General features: G+C 36.9%; 1 protein-coding gene across 5 annotated transcripts in view; it reads left to right on the top strand.

Annotated features, from left to right (window-relative positions):
* Window positions 1–17842, top strand: part of LOC105045240 (DNA polymerase zeta catalytic subunit) — a 58740-nt gene extending 40898 nt beyond the window's left edge. For 3 of the 5 annotated variants that reach the window (XM_073257827.1, XM_073257829.1, XM_073257831.1), the window contains 11 exons: window positions 184–438; window positions 519–943; window positions 1149–1294; window positions 6925–7513; window positions 8755–8901; window positions 13875–14150; window positions 14906–15013; window positions 15577–15782; window positions 15872–16175; window positions 16383–17054; window positions 17510–17842. In XM_073257827.1, coding sequence (XP_073113928.1) covers window positions 184–438; window positions 519–943; window positions 1149–1294; window positions 6925–7513; window positions 8755–8901; window positions 13875–14150; window positions 14906–15013; window positions 15577–15782; window positions 15872–16175; window positions 16383–17054; window positions 17510–17683 — 3302 coding nt within the window. In that variant the 3' untranslated portion in view covers window positions 17684–17842. The remainder of the gene's footprint in view (window positions 1–183; window positions 439–518; window positions 944–1148; window positions 1295–6924; window positions 7514–8754; window positions 8902–13874; window positions 14151–14905; window positions 15014–15576; window positions 15783–15871; window positions 16176–16382; window positions 17055–17509) is intronic. The other 2 variants (XM_073257828.1, XM_073257830.1) reach the window with 2 other exon arrangements.
* The last annotated feature ends 213 nt before the right edge of the window (window positions 17843–18055 follow it).

Here is an 18055-nt window from a genome sequence, read left to right as displayed (position 1 = left end):
AGTTATTTTTGATAAGTGTATTTCACTGTTTGTGTGCTTTTATTTTTTATATCATGTAATATTTGTTTTTAATTTGTGCATTTCCTTCTGTTTCTTAGCAGTTATGATCTGCTGACGCATTGTTGTTTTCCTCTATTCTTTTGTTGTTTCTAATCCTCCTAATTTCTTATTCTACTGTTTCAGTTGAGAGGCAGGGAAAGAACGACATCCTCCCATTTTTTGAAAGGACCTCTGTTGATACAACACCATGTAAATTGTTGCTTAGTGTAGAAAATCCTAATTTTGTTCAAGATTCTGCAGCAGGTGCCCCAACTCACTTCCAAAATGATGGTTCAGTTTTATACTTGCTGACTCATGCATTTTCACCACCAACTTCATACTCTGTTTGTCAATGGCTTTTGGAAGAAGTGCCCGGCGGTCATTCAGATGATGCCACTGGTATGAGTAATGTACAATAATTTTTCATCATATTTCTGATAGACCATTTTGATCTAATCCTAAAGTCTTTGGAATATTAGGTCACTCTGAATGGAACCTGCCATTATCGTCACCAAATCCTTCTTTCAAGCTCGGTAATGGCCTGGAGGACACTGTTAAAGGGTATTTCCATAATGAAAAAGCATCATGTCATGCACAAGATATTTTAGTAGATGCTTGTGATGGTGCCTTGCCAGAATCTAAAGTTGCTTTTCATTTGAAGGCAGATTTCTCCCCATCAAGTCAGGAGAAGAAAATACACTTGCCTGTAGTTGATGTTCTTTCTAATCATACGAAATTAGCTGGCAATCATATGAAAGAAAATGTGGTTACCAATAGTTTTAATGATGCCTCTCAGATTTCAGGTCCAGATGGGAAATCAGATCTTACCCCTCTCAGTCAAATTGGTTTTCGCGATCCTGCAAGTGTTGGTTGTGGACAACAACTGACAATAATGAGTCTGGAGGTCCCTCCCTTTGTTTCTTCTTTTCTTTTTTACTTCATCATTGCTATGGCCATTCATGCTATTAGTTGTTTTGTGCTGTTTTGAGCGATTTGCTCCACAACTATACATTCCTTCATAGTGGAAAGCCTTAATAATGTTCTTCATGATGGTAGAACTTTTCCCAAATAAATAAATAAATAAACTCTGCTGTTCCATTTGATAACAGGTTCAGGCAGAATCTAGAGGAGATCTACGGCCTGATCCCCAATTTGATTCCATAAACATTATATCTGTCGCAGTTCTGGAGGATACGAGTGCTGCTTTTGACGTTTATGTCCTTATGCGTGATAACGATGACGACTTATATAGGAGGTGTTTGATCTATTTATATATTCTGTCTGTTTTTGTTGTTTTTTGAGATTGATCACAATAAAGCAGTGGATTTCATGCCTATGAATCTTCTTGATCAAAAGGCAAAACTCAGGAAGTTCTTGATTTAATCCTTGAGCTTGCTTTGCATTTACATCTTCATTTTGTCTAGTCTTGAATTCAAGGTTCTAAAAATTGTAGTACAGCCCATTCTGGTGATGGTTGGTATCGCAGTACCATGGTATAGGCCAGTATCTGCTCATTGTTCAGCCAGATTGGAATGTGCACCTGCATTGATATTGGTAGATACAGGGTCAATATGGCACCCTGTATTGTAATTAAAAATCCTTGTTCTTAACTAAGATTCTCTAAGCTGTAGGTGTTTCTATAAGCAAACCAGTTTGCTCAATGACCTTGCTATTTGTTGTTTTTCTTTCTTCTTTACCCGGGCCAGCATGTTTTTTAGGTGCTTTTTCTCTATGTTAATTTTCTTCTTTGTGCTATTCCAATTGTGTTGAATCCTCTATCATCCTTTTCTGTTGCTGCTACTTGACCATAGCATAACTAGAATCATGATAAAAGTGGAACTGAGGGTTTTTTTTTGAGGCCCTAGTAGTTCATGCATTTCAGTCATATGTCACACTTTATGACTGAAGGAAAATTGTGTTCTTTTTTCCTCTTCACAGTGAAAACAATCCATGGCTTTAAATGATGATTTCTTCTTTTTTGGGTGATTTTATGTGGAGTCATATTTCATTGTGACTGCATGTGTAATCTTCATCCTACATATCAATATCTAATTATCATGGGGTGTTGCATCTCTTTTGACAACCAAACTTATGAATATGGTTTGAGGCCAAATCCTACCAATACAGGTCCGGTAATAGGAAGCTTAAAGTAAAAAATTCACGATACAACTTTAAAAATGTTTGAAAAACAAAAACCAAATGTTCTGAGAATTGTCTTATTAAGTGAGTCATTACAAATGTACTATTCCAGTGGTAAGACAATTTCCATATTTGATTATGGTTTAGAACGACTCAGAAATATTGAATCTTAGTCCACATTTGTAGAGTCGAGATGTACTTGCACATGCAGTCTATGTGCATATAGTTATTATTCTTTGTACTGCAATTGGTTATTTTTGTCACTATTTGGTACTCCCTATATAGTGGGATTATATCTCATGTATATTATTTGATCCCAAATCTTATATATGCAAATTTTGTGAGGGGAAGCTTAAAATAAAAGTTTACACATCATTAATCATGATATGAAGCTCATAAAGATACCAAGAAACAAAAACTTGAATGTTTAGATGTTTCTTAGAATTTTGTTTCACAAATGAACTATTTCAGTGGTAAGATATAGATATTGCTTTGATATATGTTTTAGAAGAATACAGGACTAGTGAATCTTAATCAGTTTAGGATGAATTGATTAATTTATCACCTTTTAGTTTCTTTGCATGCATTAGGTCACTCTAGAACTACCAAAAGAATAGCATATCGTCTGCTTGATCCATAGGTGTCACCTGTCAAATCTCCAAAACATCTTCTTTTTTTTTTTTTTAGCATTTAGGCATTTGAATATTGTAGAGCATGATTAAAGCCATATTTTTCATTATAAATGGTCTATGGTGTATTTTGCACTGGTTCAGTTTAAGCTCAAAACCTGTGAAAACTTCAGTTAGGTTCATCATGGCCATAAGATTCAAGATGAATCTCTGGCATTCATTAACACTCAAATGTTTTTTTTTTTATTCCAAATTGCATTGTTGCATTGTAGTTGGTGATGATGAAACAATCAATAGTAAACATTTGGGATCAAACTATGGTTGTCCATATTGGAGGATTGTAACTTTTGTACATCACCATTTTAGAAGTGAGCAGAACTTGATCCATTTTAGTGCATCAGCATGAATTATGCATCTAGAGATGATCAACAAACTTAGTTATTGGTTGAGATGAAGATGCATCTCGATCACCGCAAGATTCCATGGTACAGTGGTGCTAAGTGATTCTTTTGTCTTCTAAATGTGAGATTGTGACAACTGCTGTGAAAGTGGCTAACATGAAGACCTCAAATCTATTTGGCTGACTGTGATAAAGAATGGAATACCAGATGATTTAAATGTGGAACAGTTGCCATGCTATCTCTTAAGCCATTGAAGACTATTTGAGTTTTTTTAAGAAAAATTTGAAGATAAATGGGTTTCCAATATTCCTTCTAAGTATCCAGTTGAGATAAGCTGCAAAGCAAAGGCCAGTGTGGAAGTTATGGTCACAAATAAAGCTGAAGAAGATGTATAGAAGGAAATTAAGCAAGAACAAGGGGCTCAGTCATTGATGTTTAGCTTCAGGACAAGCCTTTTGTGGTAATGCGTGAAGTTTTTACACCTACATCAAATACAGAATACTTGAAATTTTCAAGGAAGATTTAGTATTAATAATGGCGACTTGTAGTCATGTTCACTGATATAATCTAGTGTGTTGAGTATTTCTATACACATATGACACCATTTTGTTGCATAGAATCAAAGATTCAGATCCCGATGGGACGTCTTGCGGGACATTGGGATAAGGTGCTATCCCATGTGTGGGGACGGGACCGTCTCACCCTCATCCCAGCATCCTGAATGGGATGTCTTGGGATATGAACTGTTCCAAGGGTCAGGACGGCGGCTCACTTTGTTCCATGAGAAAAATGGGACAGCCCTCCCATGAGATTTAAAACCTTGCATAAAACTACCAAACTTTTCTGGGTGGTCATATTTGGAAAAACTTTATACAATATAGATTCAACAAATAGCAAAACTGTCTAATGTAGAAGGGGATTGCAGCAAGGTGACCTTTTGTCCTCTTGTTTGTGATTGTGGGAGATGTGTTTAGTAGAATTATTAGCGAAGCCAAGACAGAAGGTCTGATTGAGGGCATCTGAGATTATGGCGATGCCCTTGGCATTCTCCATATTCAGTTTGCAGATGACATAATTATTTTCTATAAAGCAGAGTAGCAGTTTATTCTATAAGCTTCAAACTCTTATCAGGACTTGGGATCAATCTGGCTAAGTGCTCTCTTTCTTAACCTGGTGATGATCCCCACAAATTTGAGACTGTGCTAGAATCTTGGATGTGGGGTTGAGGCATTTTGTATAAGGTACTCAGGGATTCTGTTTTACACCCATCATCTAAGGCAGCTGTTAGAGACTGATGGTTGATAAATTTGAAAACAATTTGTGGGATGGAAGAACTGGTTTCTTTCTCTGGGAAGTTGACTTACACTAATGAAGTCATTACTTTCAGCATTGTTGCTCTATTATTTATCAGTGTTTGAGATACTTAGTTGGGTATTGAAAAGGATTGATAGAATACAATGCAGCTTCTTGTGGAAGCGAAGAACGGAAGAAGTAACATTTTGGTAGGGCTATGCTTGTCCACATGGGACATCATGTGGGAACTAAGTAGCAGGTGGGACTGGGTGTAACCAACTTGAAGCTCTTCAACAAAGCACTATTGTACAAGTGCTGGTGCCTGGCAGCATCCTCTTCAACAAGGTGCAGCACCATGGAAGAACCTAATTTTTTTTAGAACTAGAAGAGAAGGACCCCAGGGAGAAGCGGTGACTACTAAGAGCTGCTGCTTCACCATTCTGGAGATGGGTTCTAAGACAATTTTTCAGTGGACTCAAGGAGGGTGGTAATGGCCGAAGCACTAGATTTTGGAAGGACTTGGCTGGAGACCATCCACTTTGTGAATTTTTCAAAAGACTTTTCCATGTGGAGATAAGAGGCGATATGGTACTCTGGCCCTCTGTTCAAATATGTTATAATTTATAAACAAGGTTCATGATAGTATGATACCAACACATACTGACCTGTACTTAGCATATCGTAATGTGCTGAGACCTGATACAAGAGGCATACCGAGTTTCCATATGTTGAACGAAACCCCATAGGGGACATACTGACGCTGTACTAGCATGTTACTGTCATAGTGCCTGGAACCAAGACAGCTAACCTTGGTCATAATAAAGGAAGCTTTGGACTACAACAACCTATTAACCATGTTGAACGAAGCCCCCATAATATGGTGGTGGGGAAGAAGAGGGTCATTCTTAGTGAAGAACTTCTATACTTTCTTTGGAGATGGAACCTCTCTCCATTCACCATGGTGGGATCCTCTCTCCATTTACTAGACCTTTATGGAAATGTAGTGCTCCTGAGAAGGTTTTTGCTAAAGATAGATAAAGTGTGCGGCCAGCACCCATTGGGTGTCAATTTTGTGGATGACTTGAGCAAATGGTTAAGCTTTCATTCCTGAAATGTGGTTATGTCTAGGCTGTGTGGTAACAATTTGGTCTCTGTTTTAATATTGGACCCTTCCTTGAGGATGTTGTGGATTTGCGGGTTCAGTGGTGATGGAATAATCTCAAGACGTCTTGGGGAGCTGGATGGGATTTGATTGTTATTGCAGTCTGTTGGGCTGTGTGGCTTGAGGGAAATTCTGAAGTTTTTGGTAGCAAGAAACAATCTGGGACATTGCTCAGAAGATGGCTTAAAGACTGGTATGCATGGTGAGACCAAGAGCTCAAAGCCATGTGGACAAAGTCCTAAGTAAACAGAAGATACTCAAGGTTATGTTGTCAAGAAGTTTGTGGGAATTGAAATTGTAATGGATTTGTTGTTGGTTGAGATGCTGGATTTTTGTATTATGTGGGCCTTTTTGTTTTCTTCTGTTTTTGTTTCTTTATTTCATTGTCCTAATGAAATTTGTTAGGCTCTTCGAGCCTAACCTTCCCTCAAAAAAAAAAAAGAACTGTTACATTTTTTTGAAAAAAAAGATCAAAATTACAAATAGCAAGAATATACTTCATGCCTAATAGAAATGAAGCTTAGTATTGATAAATAATGTTGGCAATTGCTTTCTGACATGGAATTGTCACAAAAAACATTCGAACTTTTAAAAATGTTTAATTTCTCATACTATATTTGTTGGCTGAATCTGCTTCCTCATTAGCCTAAGTTATTAATGAACTATTATATGCTTTTTAACTTTTCTGAATTCCTGAATTTTGCAACTCATGAAGTATCCATATTTCATAGACTATTGATTAATGATAATATGTTTTCTTGTGGCTATTATGTGCTCTTTTGGCCTCCGCCATGTTTGAACATGTGTTTCCTTTTTCAAGTTATTTTTCCTAAATTATTTTAATAACATTGATAATTTTTCTCTTTTTTCTCGAATTTCAAGTTTGTTTCTAGCTATTCCATCCCTAATGCCAAACTAGTGATCATATGACATGCTGTTATGGTGAGATTAAGGTTACAGTCTCTGTGGAATGAATGCTAGTAAGCAAAAACAATCATATATCATTTAATATAAAAATCTATGTCCTTATGTTTGACCTGTCGATTTGTTGGTGACCCTTGATAATTTCCTCGATGGACGATCAAATTCTTTGTTGTATCATTTCTTGCTTTTCAAAACTAACAGCATATAGATGGGACCAGGCTTGTTGATTAAGTTTACCTACTCTTTACTGATACTGTTTTGATTTTTCGAATTTGTTTACACATGAAACGAAAAACTTACTCTTGTTTCTGTAAACTGATTGTTATAATTATTTCAGATGCAGAAATATTGATGGAGTTTCTGGTTGCAATATTGTTGTAATATCTGAAGAAAAACTTCTTCTGAACCATTTTGTGAAGATCGTTTCTTCAGTTGATCCAGATATTCTGATGGGATGGGAGATTCAAGGTGGCTCTCTCGGTTTTCTTGCTGAAAGAGCAGCACATCTAGGTATTAGCTTGCTTAAGAACATTTCTCGTACACCAGCATATGAGATGCAAAAAAGCATCCAGAACTCAGCAAACCTTGAATCGTTCAATGTACTTCCTGAATCTTCAGTTGCTGATACTGTTCTTGAGGATGCTATAACTGAAGATGAATGGGGTCGTACCCATGCTAGTGGTATACATGTCGGTGGACGGATTGTGCTTAATATATGGCGACTCATGCGTGCAGAAGTTAAGCTTAATATGTACACTGTTGAAGCTGTGGCTGAAGAAGTTTTGAGGCGAAAGATTCCGTCAATTCCATGTAAAGTATTGAATAATTGGTTTTCAAGTGGTCCTGGCAGAGCAAGACATCGATGTATAGATTATGTCATGGAGAGGGCAAAGCTTAATCTTCAAATTATGAATCAATTGGATATGGTAAGTGGCCTTCTATGCCAAGTAGTACATACCAAAGATCTGCAACTGTAGCCCATGTTGTTTCCTCACTGATGGTCACCTCAATTAGAATTGGAGTAATGCTTTGGTTTTATTGTTCTTGTAAAAGTTCAATTGCCAATCCATAGACTATGCTTCCGATTCTAGCAAGCATTCCCAATTAATCATATACTGCATTACATAACATATGATCGATTGTTTTTAGTTGACTGTTAATTTTCTAACTTGGATTAACCTTCTATTCAAGATTTGCTATACTGGCTAGTACCGTACTATATCATGTTGGGTGCACTATACCATGTCAGATGTACCATATCGTATCGGTACTGAACTAGTTTGTAGTCTTGTACCATATTGATATTTAGTATGCTTCACCATCTCGTACGGTACCATATACTGATATTGTAATAGGATAGTACCGGTATAAAGTCTTGTACCAAGACGGCGAACCTTGCTTCTGTTTATAGAGACGAATATAATTTGTGTTTTTAAGAAAGATTGAGATTGCTTTTATGTTTTTGATAAAAAATATTGTTAAACCCAATTTAACATGTACTCCAATGAACTCTTGGAAGTTGATGAAAATTTTATTTCTTACCTTATTAATGATTCATCACCTATATAATTGCTTTTTAGGTCATGAACAACTTTGGATGGGGTTTTAGTCCAACATGGTGCATACTTGTTATGACAAGGATTCATGCATGGAATTTTAGCCCAAGTCTAGTCCATGTTTGTTTCAAGAAAGATCATGCCAATCTAAAGCAGTTTTATTTTGTTTTGTTTTCTAACTAGAAGGCCCATAGCCAAGTTATTACTCTTTAGCACTGGGCTGAATGTAGCTCTTGATTGAGTTTTGTTCTGATTCGAATCCATTTTAACCAAGGTTCGCCATCTCTACACTAGACTCTATATTGGTATTATCCTATTATAGTGTCAGTACGTGACTTGGTACGGTATGAGACAGTATACCGAGTGCTGCTATGGTCGGAGACAACGTACCAATATGAGATTGGGCCCATTATGGGGCAGTACTGCAAACCATGATCTTAACAATTAGATAACTTTGGTGATTTTGTCATTTAATTTTCATTGAAGAGTGAGAAAGAATGTAAGTTATGGAACCACATTTTAATCTTATATGATCAACAATATAAATTCAAGTGTTTGATTTACTTTACAGGATTTTGTCTTATGGCTGACTGAACTATTATCTTTTGCAGATTAATAGGACATCTGAGCTAGCTCGTGTTTTTGGCATTGACTTCTTCTCTGTTCTATCACGAGGTTCACAATTTCGTGTTGAATCTATGCTCCTAAGATTAGCACATACACAAAACTATCTCACAATATCTCCAGGAAACCATCAGGTCTACTGCCGTTCCTGTCAGCCCCTTATTTTTTAAATAAATTTTATTCCATTGATAATGCTCATTGCTGATGCATGTAGAAGTACTTGTTTTGCTTCTTTCAGAGGATTCTTGTAATGTTCTGTGCTAATAACTGTACAATGAGCTATTGCTTGATAATTTGTGACGTCACTGTAATAAGTTATTTCGCTGCTGATTGGGGCAACGAGTTGGAAAAAGAAAGCTACTGATTTTGGCTAACTTATGGTTTATTTATTTTATTGTTCTGTGGTATCATGGTGGCATCATTTTCTTGGTTTACCTTTGGTTTTAGCCTTCCAACACTTTTGATGGGTAAATTGTGAATCTATAGTGTTTTTTTCCCTTTGGGTGTCTGTCTTCAGTTTACATTCCTGCAACTTGACATTTTAAATGACCAATGGTGATAAATATTAGTGGAGTCCAAATAGAAGTTTTCAAATAATTCAATTAGCAACTATGGGCTTTAGGAGTTTTACCCATGCCTTGTGCATGGTCTTGAACCTCCATCCATATTCCATTGTGAGGTGTTGCCCATCTTATCAAGAAGAGTTCTAAGTCCTAACTCCTACATATACCTTTTTTCATAATAAGTGCACACCTCAACTAGCTGAGCTCTTGCTCAAGGATGTAAGGTAAAAGGCTGTCTCACATGCATCACACATCCCAAGCCAAACAGTGACTCATTAATAGACCAGCAGCCTCCGCTTCCTACCCTTCAGCCCCCTTGAAGTATGTATGCATTGAGATTCTTATTCAATATTTGGCTGGTTGGAAACATTCACAGATAAATGGCCTTTTGTCCTAATCATATTCCATGCCGAAAGACATTTTAACTTGTTTCAACTGTCAAGCACAATATCTTCAAACTAAAGAAAAGCTTTCAAGTTAGAAGGATAGAACATTTTCAAGAATGCACATTCACGTAAAAGAAGTTGCCTTTATTGGCATTTCTAATGGTTCTTTGTTAAAATTTCATCTTATGCAGTTCTAAATAGAATATCTGCAAATTAAAAACCCTGCAGCATTAGTAAATACAATTTGTTGCTTGGTTTGAGTATCACTAGAGTTGTATAAGTGCTTTTATTAATTTAATAGTAGAGGCATTCTTCTAGATTTTCTATATTGAAAATTATATTCCAGAGACCTAGAAATCATTAAGAACTTAATAAGTTTTGAATCTTATTATCTCTACACCACTTATCTCCAAAATATTGCAATTTTACCTAAATAATGTTATTTTAAAAAAAGTTATGAAAATAATGCTATTTACAAAATATTTACCAAAATACTGTCCAAAATAAAGTCGCCCTATCATAGGGCGACTTTATGTGCTGACTCACCATAACTCACGCCATGTGAGTGGAGTCAGGAACATAAGTTGCCCTATGATAGAGCGACTCTATAAGTCACCCTATGATAAGGCGACTTAAGTAACCACTGATCCTACACCGAGAGACCACTAGACTCTCCAACCACTGAGAGGGAGGTTGGGGGGGGGTAGGGAGAGGGAGAGGCGGCGGGGACCGAGGGGTGGGGTGTTTGTTTTTTTTTTCTAAGTGACAGAGAGAGGGTAGAGAGAGGTTTAGTCAGGAGAGAGGGGAGATTAAACTCCTCTCTCCCCTCTCTTCGTCACTTAGAAAAAAAAAAAAAAAATCAAACACCCACCCCTCTCCCTCTCGGTCCCTCGACCCTCTCCCTCTCGGTCCGCACCACCCCTCCCTGTTCCCCCCCCTCAACTTTCCTCTCGGTGGTTGGAGAGTCTAGTGATCTCTTGATGCAAGTCCGAGGTCAAAGTCACTCTATCATAGGGCGACTTATAGAGTCGCTCTTTTATAGAGCGACTCTACATTGTTGACTCAGCCATCCGTATGGCGTGAGTTGTGGTGAGTCAGCATATAAAGTCGTCCTACGATAAGGCGACTTTATTTTGGATAGTATTCTGATAAATATTTTGTAAAGAGCATTATTTTCGTAATTTTTTTTAAGTTAACATTATTTAGGTAAAATTGCCCCAAAATATATGTAAGAATTGCAATATTGTTAAAACGGAGAAACTAAGACACGGACAGCATTATTATGCTGTCTTAATTGCTTTATATTTTAGTATTGAATAATGTTTTCAAGACTTTCTTTTTTGTTATTATCCCATTTTGTGCCTTAATCCATTTACAAGATTCAGCGCTTGGTTTTCATAGATGAAGTTTATTAGGAATCCAACAAATTTTCTCAAGCATACCCCCCAAAAAGAAAATCTTCATATGTGCACATATTTAAATGTCAAGCACTCCTTTTATTGCATTGTAAGAGGTTAACACTTTACTGAATATTAACTCTCCTGTACATGGTGCTTAAACATTCATTAGTTTATTGCCATCATTTAGGAAGTTTTGCATAGTTTTATGGTGTCATCATTTGTTTTTAGCATAAAAGGGTTTACAACATTTTTTTATGGATAGAGAGACAAGTGGGTGGTGCTCCATGCTTGTCAAGAGAATTTAGATTACATCTTGTCAATTCAAAACATATAAATGTGTTGTACATTGAGAACTTACATTGTTGATCATGATTTTTTTGGGGGTCTCTTCCTTAGGATTGACACAAATTGGATGGTACTGGTAGACATAAGGTGCCAAAATGCATGGAAATCACATTTTTGATCATTATTTCTACATCTATAAATGCATACAAGCAAAACTAAATGGGTTTGGACAATTTAACCCATAAGCAAATGGAATATCTGTCATAAGCTATATCCATTCTGTTGCCTCTTGATGAAATATAAGAAGCTTCTAAAACATAAAGGTTTTGGTTTCTAGGGTCTGTCATGATCAGTGATGTCAATTTTTGTTTTAGATGGTTGATCGCATGCTTTTAAACAACAGGATTCAAGCTTAAACAAGCATATAATGTAATGATAGTTTAACATGTTCTTTATCTGTATGCAAGTGTATAGCATATTCTAGCTTTATATCATTATCTTCTTTTTTTCCTAATAAAGTAGTTTTGTTCGTTGTGATGCCATTGAAGGTCATTTTGATTATTTTCATGTCTTTATATTTAGGGATTAGGAAACAATACTATAGTCTTCTAAGTTTATTTGCTCCGGAGTGGTTTTTATGCCCATGCTTGCTCCATGAGCTCAACTTGGTCAAGCTCGTGTTGAGACTGATTGAGCTCATGGACCACCAAGCTAAGCTTTAGCTGGCCTAGCTTGCTCTATACTGGCTCATTAACACCCTAGCGAACATGTTTCTTAATTGAGGCAGGCTACATGTTAAATTTTGATCCATTCAACTGTTTTGACTTTTGTGAAATTCATGGTTTGACAGTCGGTGTTTGGTGATGCCTAAAGATTAAGGTATATGTATCGTGTTTGTCTACCTCTTGGCCAATATAGCAAACACCATTTGGAGGATCCAAGTTTATTATCAGATTTGCAACTAGTACACTGAGAAATCTTTCTTGAAAACCAAAAAGCAAAACCAACCAAAAATCCTTCACTCTTGCATACAAAGGAACGAGTAAGCATATTTTCAGACCAATCTATAAAAATCCAGGATTGCTAACCATACATGTATCGATTGTTTAAAAAGTGTTGCATATTTTCAAATTGCTTATCATAAGAATTACTAACAGTGTACTTTTTTCCACACTAACAGCTCCACTTAGGACTTCAGTTCATGTAAAAACCAGAAGAATACATACAAGCACGCTTACATATTAATAATACATGTCTTATACACTTGCTGCTAGTATTATGGGAAGTTCCTTTTTGTAATATTACTAGTGGTTCGGCATACTCCCTTTACTTCACAGTATTGTGACAAATGCGGGTTGCAACTGGATCAAAACAAGTGCAAATGAAAGAGGCTGGCAGTTATACAAATGGAAGATGATCTGATGCTTATTGTACATGAACAGTCTGAGCAGTATTAATAAGGGATGGGAACTTGTAAAATTGGTGATGATTGGTTCTGATTTTGTTGGTAGTGGTCATGAAGAATTAAAAAGGATGGAACAACAACATTGATTCTTTGAGTTAAGTTAGCCAGAGGACGCTCAAAGAAAAATGTTGTGACTAGGTTCTGCTGGAGCCTACAAAATCTAGCTAACATTGGTGACTGTTTCCAATCATATGTTGTGGTGTTAGTTTGCTTTTTCTTATCTGGCAGCTTTATGAACATCTAATTGGATTTAGCATGTGTAACAATAGTTTCTGTTGACTGCATAAGCACATAAAGGATGATATGAAGCTGTGATCCATCAGGTGGAGATGGGCAAAAAAAGTGTTGTCATTGTGCTTCAGGTCTGTGAAGTTGTCACTTGTGGACATGTGGACGTTATCCAGTTATGTCCCAGTGATCCAAGGTCCTAGGAGGGCCAAACTGCAGAGTGCAGACAGTCCTAACCTTTGGCCCTTTTTTATTCTTTTTGCAGCACAAAGTGGGTGGCCCAGGACTCAAACCTATGCTATTGCCCTTGTCAGCGCAAGCTTTTTACCATTTCAACAAGCAGTGACCCCTACATTGATTCCATATTGTCGCCGTGAAGTTGTCACTCAGGACCTAAAAGAATCACTGCAGAGCTTAGATTCCATATTACCTGAAGATCGTGTGTTGGATGAATGCAATACTGCAGTGGCTGACTATGGCCAAGATGATGACTCTCATAAAATGCACTGACTTGATACAAATGAACAGGATATTAGGATTACTGTTAAAAATTGATGTCTATAGATTTGTATAACCTAGTTGAAGGCTAATTGAGAATGGTTAGGAATTCCTTGTCAGCTGTTTATGTATCTTTTTTTGTTTCTCTGGATGAATGCATTGGCAAGTATATAGAGTGGTCATTGTATTTTCTAGCATTTCCCATGCCTCATCTAGCATATGCATTATCTATGTTGTAACTTGCATGACTTCTGAAGCTATGAGCCACAATGTTCTGTGCAGGTAGCCTCGCAGCCTGCAATGGAGTGTTTACCACTTGTTATGGAGCCAGAATCTGGGTTCTATGTTGACCCAGTGGTTGTACTGGATTTCCAATCCCTTTATCCATCAATGATAATAGCATACAATCTCTGCTTCTGTACATGCTTGGGGAAAGTCGTTCCTTCAAAATCAAATGTGCTTGGTGTCAGCTCTTATTCACCAGATCCAAATCTTTTGAGGGATTTAAAAGAACAGCTTCTGCTAACTCCAAATGGGGTTATGTATATTCCCTCAAAGGTGATGTATTGCTAATCGTATGCTTCAATTTCCTTCTTTATCTGTATGAGATTGTTCTATTTATAGTTTGTTTGACTACTGTTACTCTTGGTAGTTGACTGCTTATGTGATATGTTTCTTGTGATTATGAATTGGAAGCATATTATCTTGATCTTGTTTGCATGTTGATGTGTTGTCATTCTATTTGAAATAGTTTTCTCATTAGTAAGTTGTTTTCACTAGTTGTTTTCCCTTTATCTTCACGATAGAGAAAAATCTTCATCCATTCAAACAAATGTCACAATCTTCTTGAGTGCTGAAAAGAAAGAGTTGTTAAACCCCAATAGGATATCAGCTTGTAAGAGATGTCAGATACATCATCAGATAATGAGTGATACCCAGATTATGAGCACTGATATGAGCATTCTAGGATAGAACCGCTGAGCCCTGTGTCAATTTGCATGTGTTAGGGCAAACCACAAAACATGATGTAATTAAGGTCAAACATTTCTATTAATGGAGTTCTTTTATATGAGGCCATTAAAACAAGAGCCTAACAAGTGGATACATCAAGGCTGAGCTATAACACTATTGACATATCTAGATTTAAAATGACTTTCCTCTCTTCCTGCTCAACATGTATAGATTTTTTAGGCATTCACTTTTTTCACCCTAATGATTACCAGAAATGAAATATCCAGAAGCATGGTAACACTTTGCCAATCTTCAATTCCTTACCATATCTAGCCTTCTGTTATTTTCTGTGAGTAATGCAGGTCCGTAAAGGCGTGCTACCCCGTCTGTTGGAGGAAATATTATCAACTAGGATAATGGTGAAGCAAGCTATGAAAAAATTGAGGCCTTCACAGCAAGTTTTGCAAAGGGTATTTTTCTTAATCTAAAATTGCATGTATCCTGGAAGCATCACGATTGTTTCTGACTCATGCATATATTGTCAGAAAATTGATATGGATTATGCACATTTGAAATTTGGTTACCAGCAGAAGATTATTAAGATTATTTAATAAAAACTAGAAATTTTGAAGTAAAAATCGAGAAAAATCTCTATAGGGATTTATTTTTGAAAAAATTGGTAAGTTATTGATGTTCTCCGCAAATCCATGGAGGTATTAAGTTTCATCATCCCTTGGTAAGTTATTGATGCTCCCAGTAAATCTATGAAGCTATTAAGTTCCATCATCCCTTTGAAGTTCGTACTTCACCTGCATCTGGTTGCAGGACAATGATGTTTTTTTGACAGATTTGATATGTACATAGTATCCTTGTTTTCTGATTCTTGGCCAGATTTGAGAGGGCTTAATGCACCTTGATCCTCAGTTCTAGTGTGCATGCGTGGAATTTCTATTAGCTGAATTGCACATGTTAAAAAAGGAGGCCATTTGAGATTAACTATACAAATTTGTGCACTGATAATTGCCTTTTTCAGATATTTAATGCAAGGCAGCTAGCTCTGAAGCTTATAGCCAACGTTACTTATGGTTACACAGCTGCGGGCTTTAGTGGCCGCATGCCTTGTGCCGAACTTGCAGACAGTATTGTACAGTGTGGTCGCAGAACACTTGAAACAGCAATCTCATATGTAAATGCAAATCCTAAGTGGAAAGCCAGGGTTGTATATGGTGATACTGATAGGTATTCTTTGCATGGTTCACCTTTTCCCCCTTGTTTTTATTGTTGGCTGGAAGTTTAATATTGATGCCAATGATTACTTTTCTGTACAGTATGTTTGTTCTCCTGAAAGGACGTTCAATGGAAGAGGCATTTAGGATTGGAAACGAGATTGCATCTGCAGTTACTGCAATGAATCCAAATCCAGTTACATTGAAATTGGAAAAGGTCTATCAACCGTGTTTTCTTCTTTCGAAAAAACGCTATGTTGGCTATAGCTATGAGAGTCCTGACCAAAAAAAGCCGACTTTTGACGCAAAAGGTATTGAAACAGTACGCAGGGATACATGCCCAGCTGTTGCAAAGACCCTGGAACAGTCTATAAGGTTGATATTTGAGCATCGGAATATATCTAGAGTAAGATTTTTGGTTCATTGAATGCAATTTATTCTGATTTCCATTTCCATGTTATGTTTGTGGGCAGGTAGACCGACCTTTTTTTTTTTTTAAATATTTTAGGTACATCTGTACATTTCTTATGTAGGTACTTTCATAATAGGTGTAATTTTTTTCTTGTATTTTTTTTCTTTTCTTTTTTTTTTTTTTTTTTTTTGTGTGGTGCAGGTGAAATCCTATTTGCAGCGTCAATGGACACGAATATTATCTGGAAAAGTGTCTATTCAGGATTTTATTTTTGCAAAAGAGGTTCGCTTGGGTACTTACAGTGTTAGGGCTTCTTCCCTTCCGCCAGCTGCAATAGTGGCTATCAAAGCAATGAATGCAGATCCCAGGGCAGAGCCACGCTATGGAGAGCGAATACCATATGTTGTAATTCATGGAGAACCTGGAGCCCGTCTTATTGACATGGTTGTTGATCCATCTAATCTTCTGGAGATCAACTCTCCATATAGATTGAATGATCTGTATTACATCAATAAGCAGATCATTCCTGCACTGCAACGGGCATTTGGACTTCTTGGCGCTGACCTGAACCAGTGGTTTTTGGAAATGCCTCGCCCACTAAGACCAACACTGGCTAAAAGTCATTATTATGTGTCTCATTCATGGTCTTCTCATGATATTGATGATAATAGACAAGGGATTTGTAGAAAGGCACAGACAAAAAGAAGCAGGATAGATACCTATTATGTCTCAAAGAATTGTATTCTGTGTGGTGAGCTGGTTCAAAGAAAAGAATATTTGTGTGATAAATGCTCAGAGAAGGAAGCACTTCTTCCAACAGCTGTGGTTGGAAAAACTGCAAAGTCAGAGAGAGAGATCCAACATCTTACCGCTGTAAGTGTTATTTAATTTTTTTTGTATCCTCAGACGCCGTCCCATGGTGCTTGCATGTTAATGTTTTCAAAATTTAATAATTTAATAATTTATGCAGAATACCTGGTGCAGTATTTGACTTGAGAAAAATAGATAAAATGTCTTAGTCAACTTAAGAAAATTGATATCATAGACTTTCAAGTATAAAACCATAACCATAACCATGAAGCCTTCATTGTTTAGAGTCAGCTTGTAATCTTTCTTTCCATGTTTTCCCAATATTCTGCGTTTTATGCAAACTTCCAAGGTCACAGATCTGTATCTCCAGTCTTTCAGTATGGAAGTGTAGCAACAACCGTCTGATACAAGGCACTCGTCCAATGGCTTAGTTGTTTGTTGGTCCCAGTAAAAATGTACCAACATGTGTACTCAACCGTATGATGCGGAAGGGCTGACTGCTATATTTGATATTGCAGATCTGCCGACAATGTGGTGGCGGTGACTGGATTCTGGAGAGTGGGGTAAAGTGCACTTCTCTTGCATGCTCAGTCTTCTACGAGAGGCGTAAAGTTCAGAAAGAATTACAAGCTCTCTCCACATTTGCAGCAGAAGCTGGACTGTATCCAAGTTGCAGGGCTGAGTGGTTCTAATCTGTAATTTCCAATGAGGTTGTAATTCAGATATGTATATATTGTTTGAGAAATGTATCTTATGTACAATATGTAAAATATGTGTTGTATTAATACTGGCAATATACCAAATAAGACAGTTTCATTTATTCAAAAATTGCATTTTGCTGTTGCAATGCATATGTCCAGATGGCGGGAGATGATTTGGAATGTGGCAAAAGAGTCCTCTGGGTTGAACCATCGCACTATTATTAAAGTAGCAGAGAAGAAAATGTGTAATGGTAACTAGCTTATCACATCATCTCTCTCGATCGCCTCTTCTGATAAGGGATCGTTCTAAAAGATCTGGGTCTCAAGAAGGGTAGCAGTCATCAGAGATGTGAAATCCCACCG

This window comes from Elaeis guineensis, chromosome 5 (assembly GCF_000442705.2).
Source record: "Elaeis guineensis isolate ETL-2024a chromosome 5, EG11, whole genome shotgun sequence".
NCBI lineage: Eukaryota > Viridiplantae > Streptophyta > Magnoliopsida > Arecales > Arecaceae > Elaeis > Elaeis guineensis.
The sequence above is the reverse complement of the archived record's forward strand: the minus strand, read 5'-3'. Positions and strand labels throughout refer to the sequence as shown.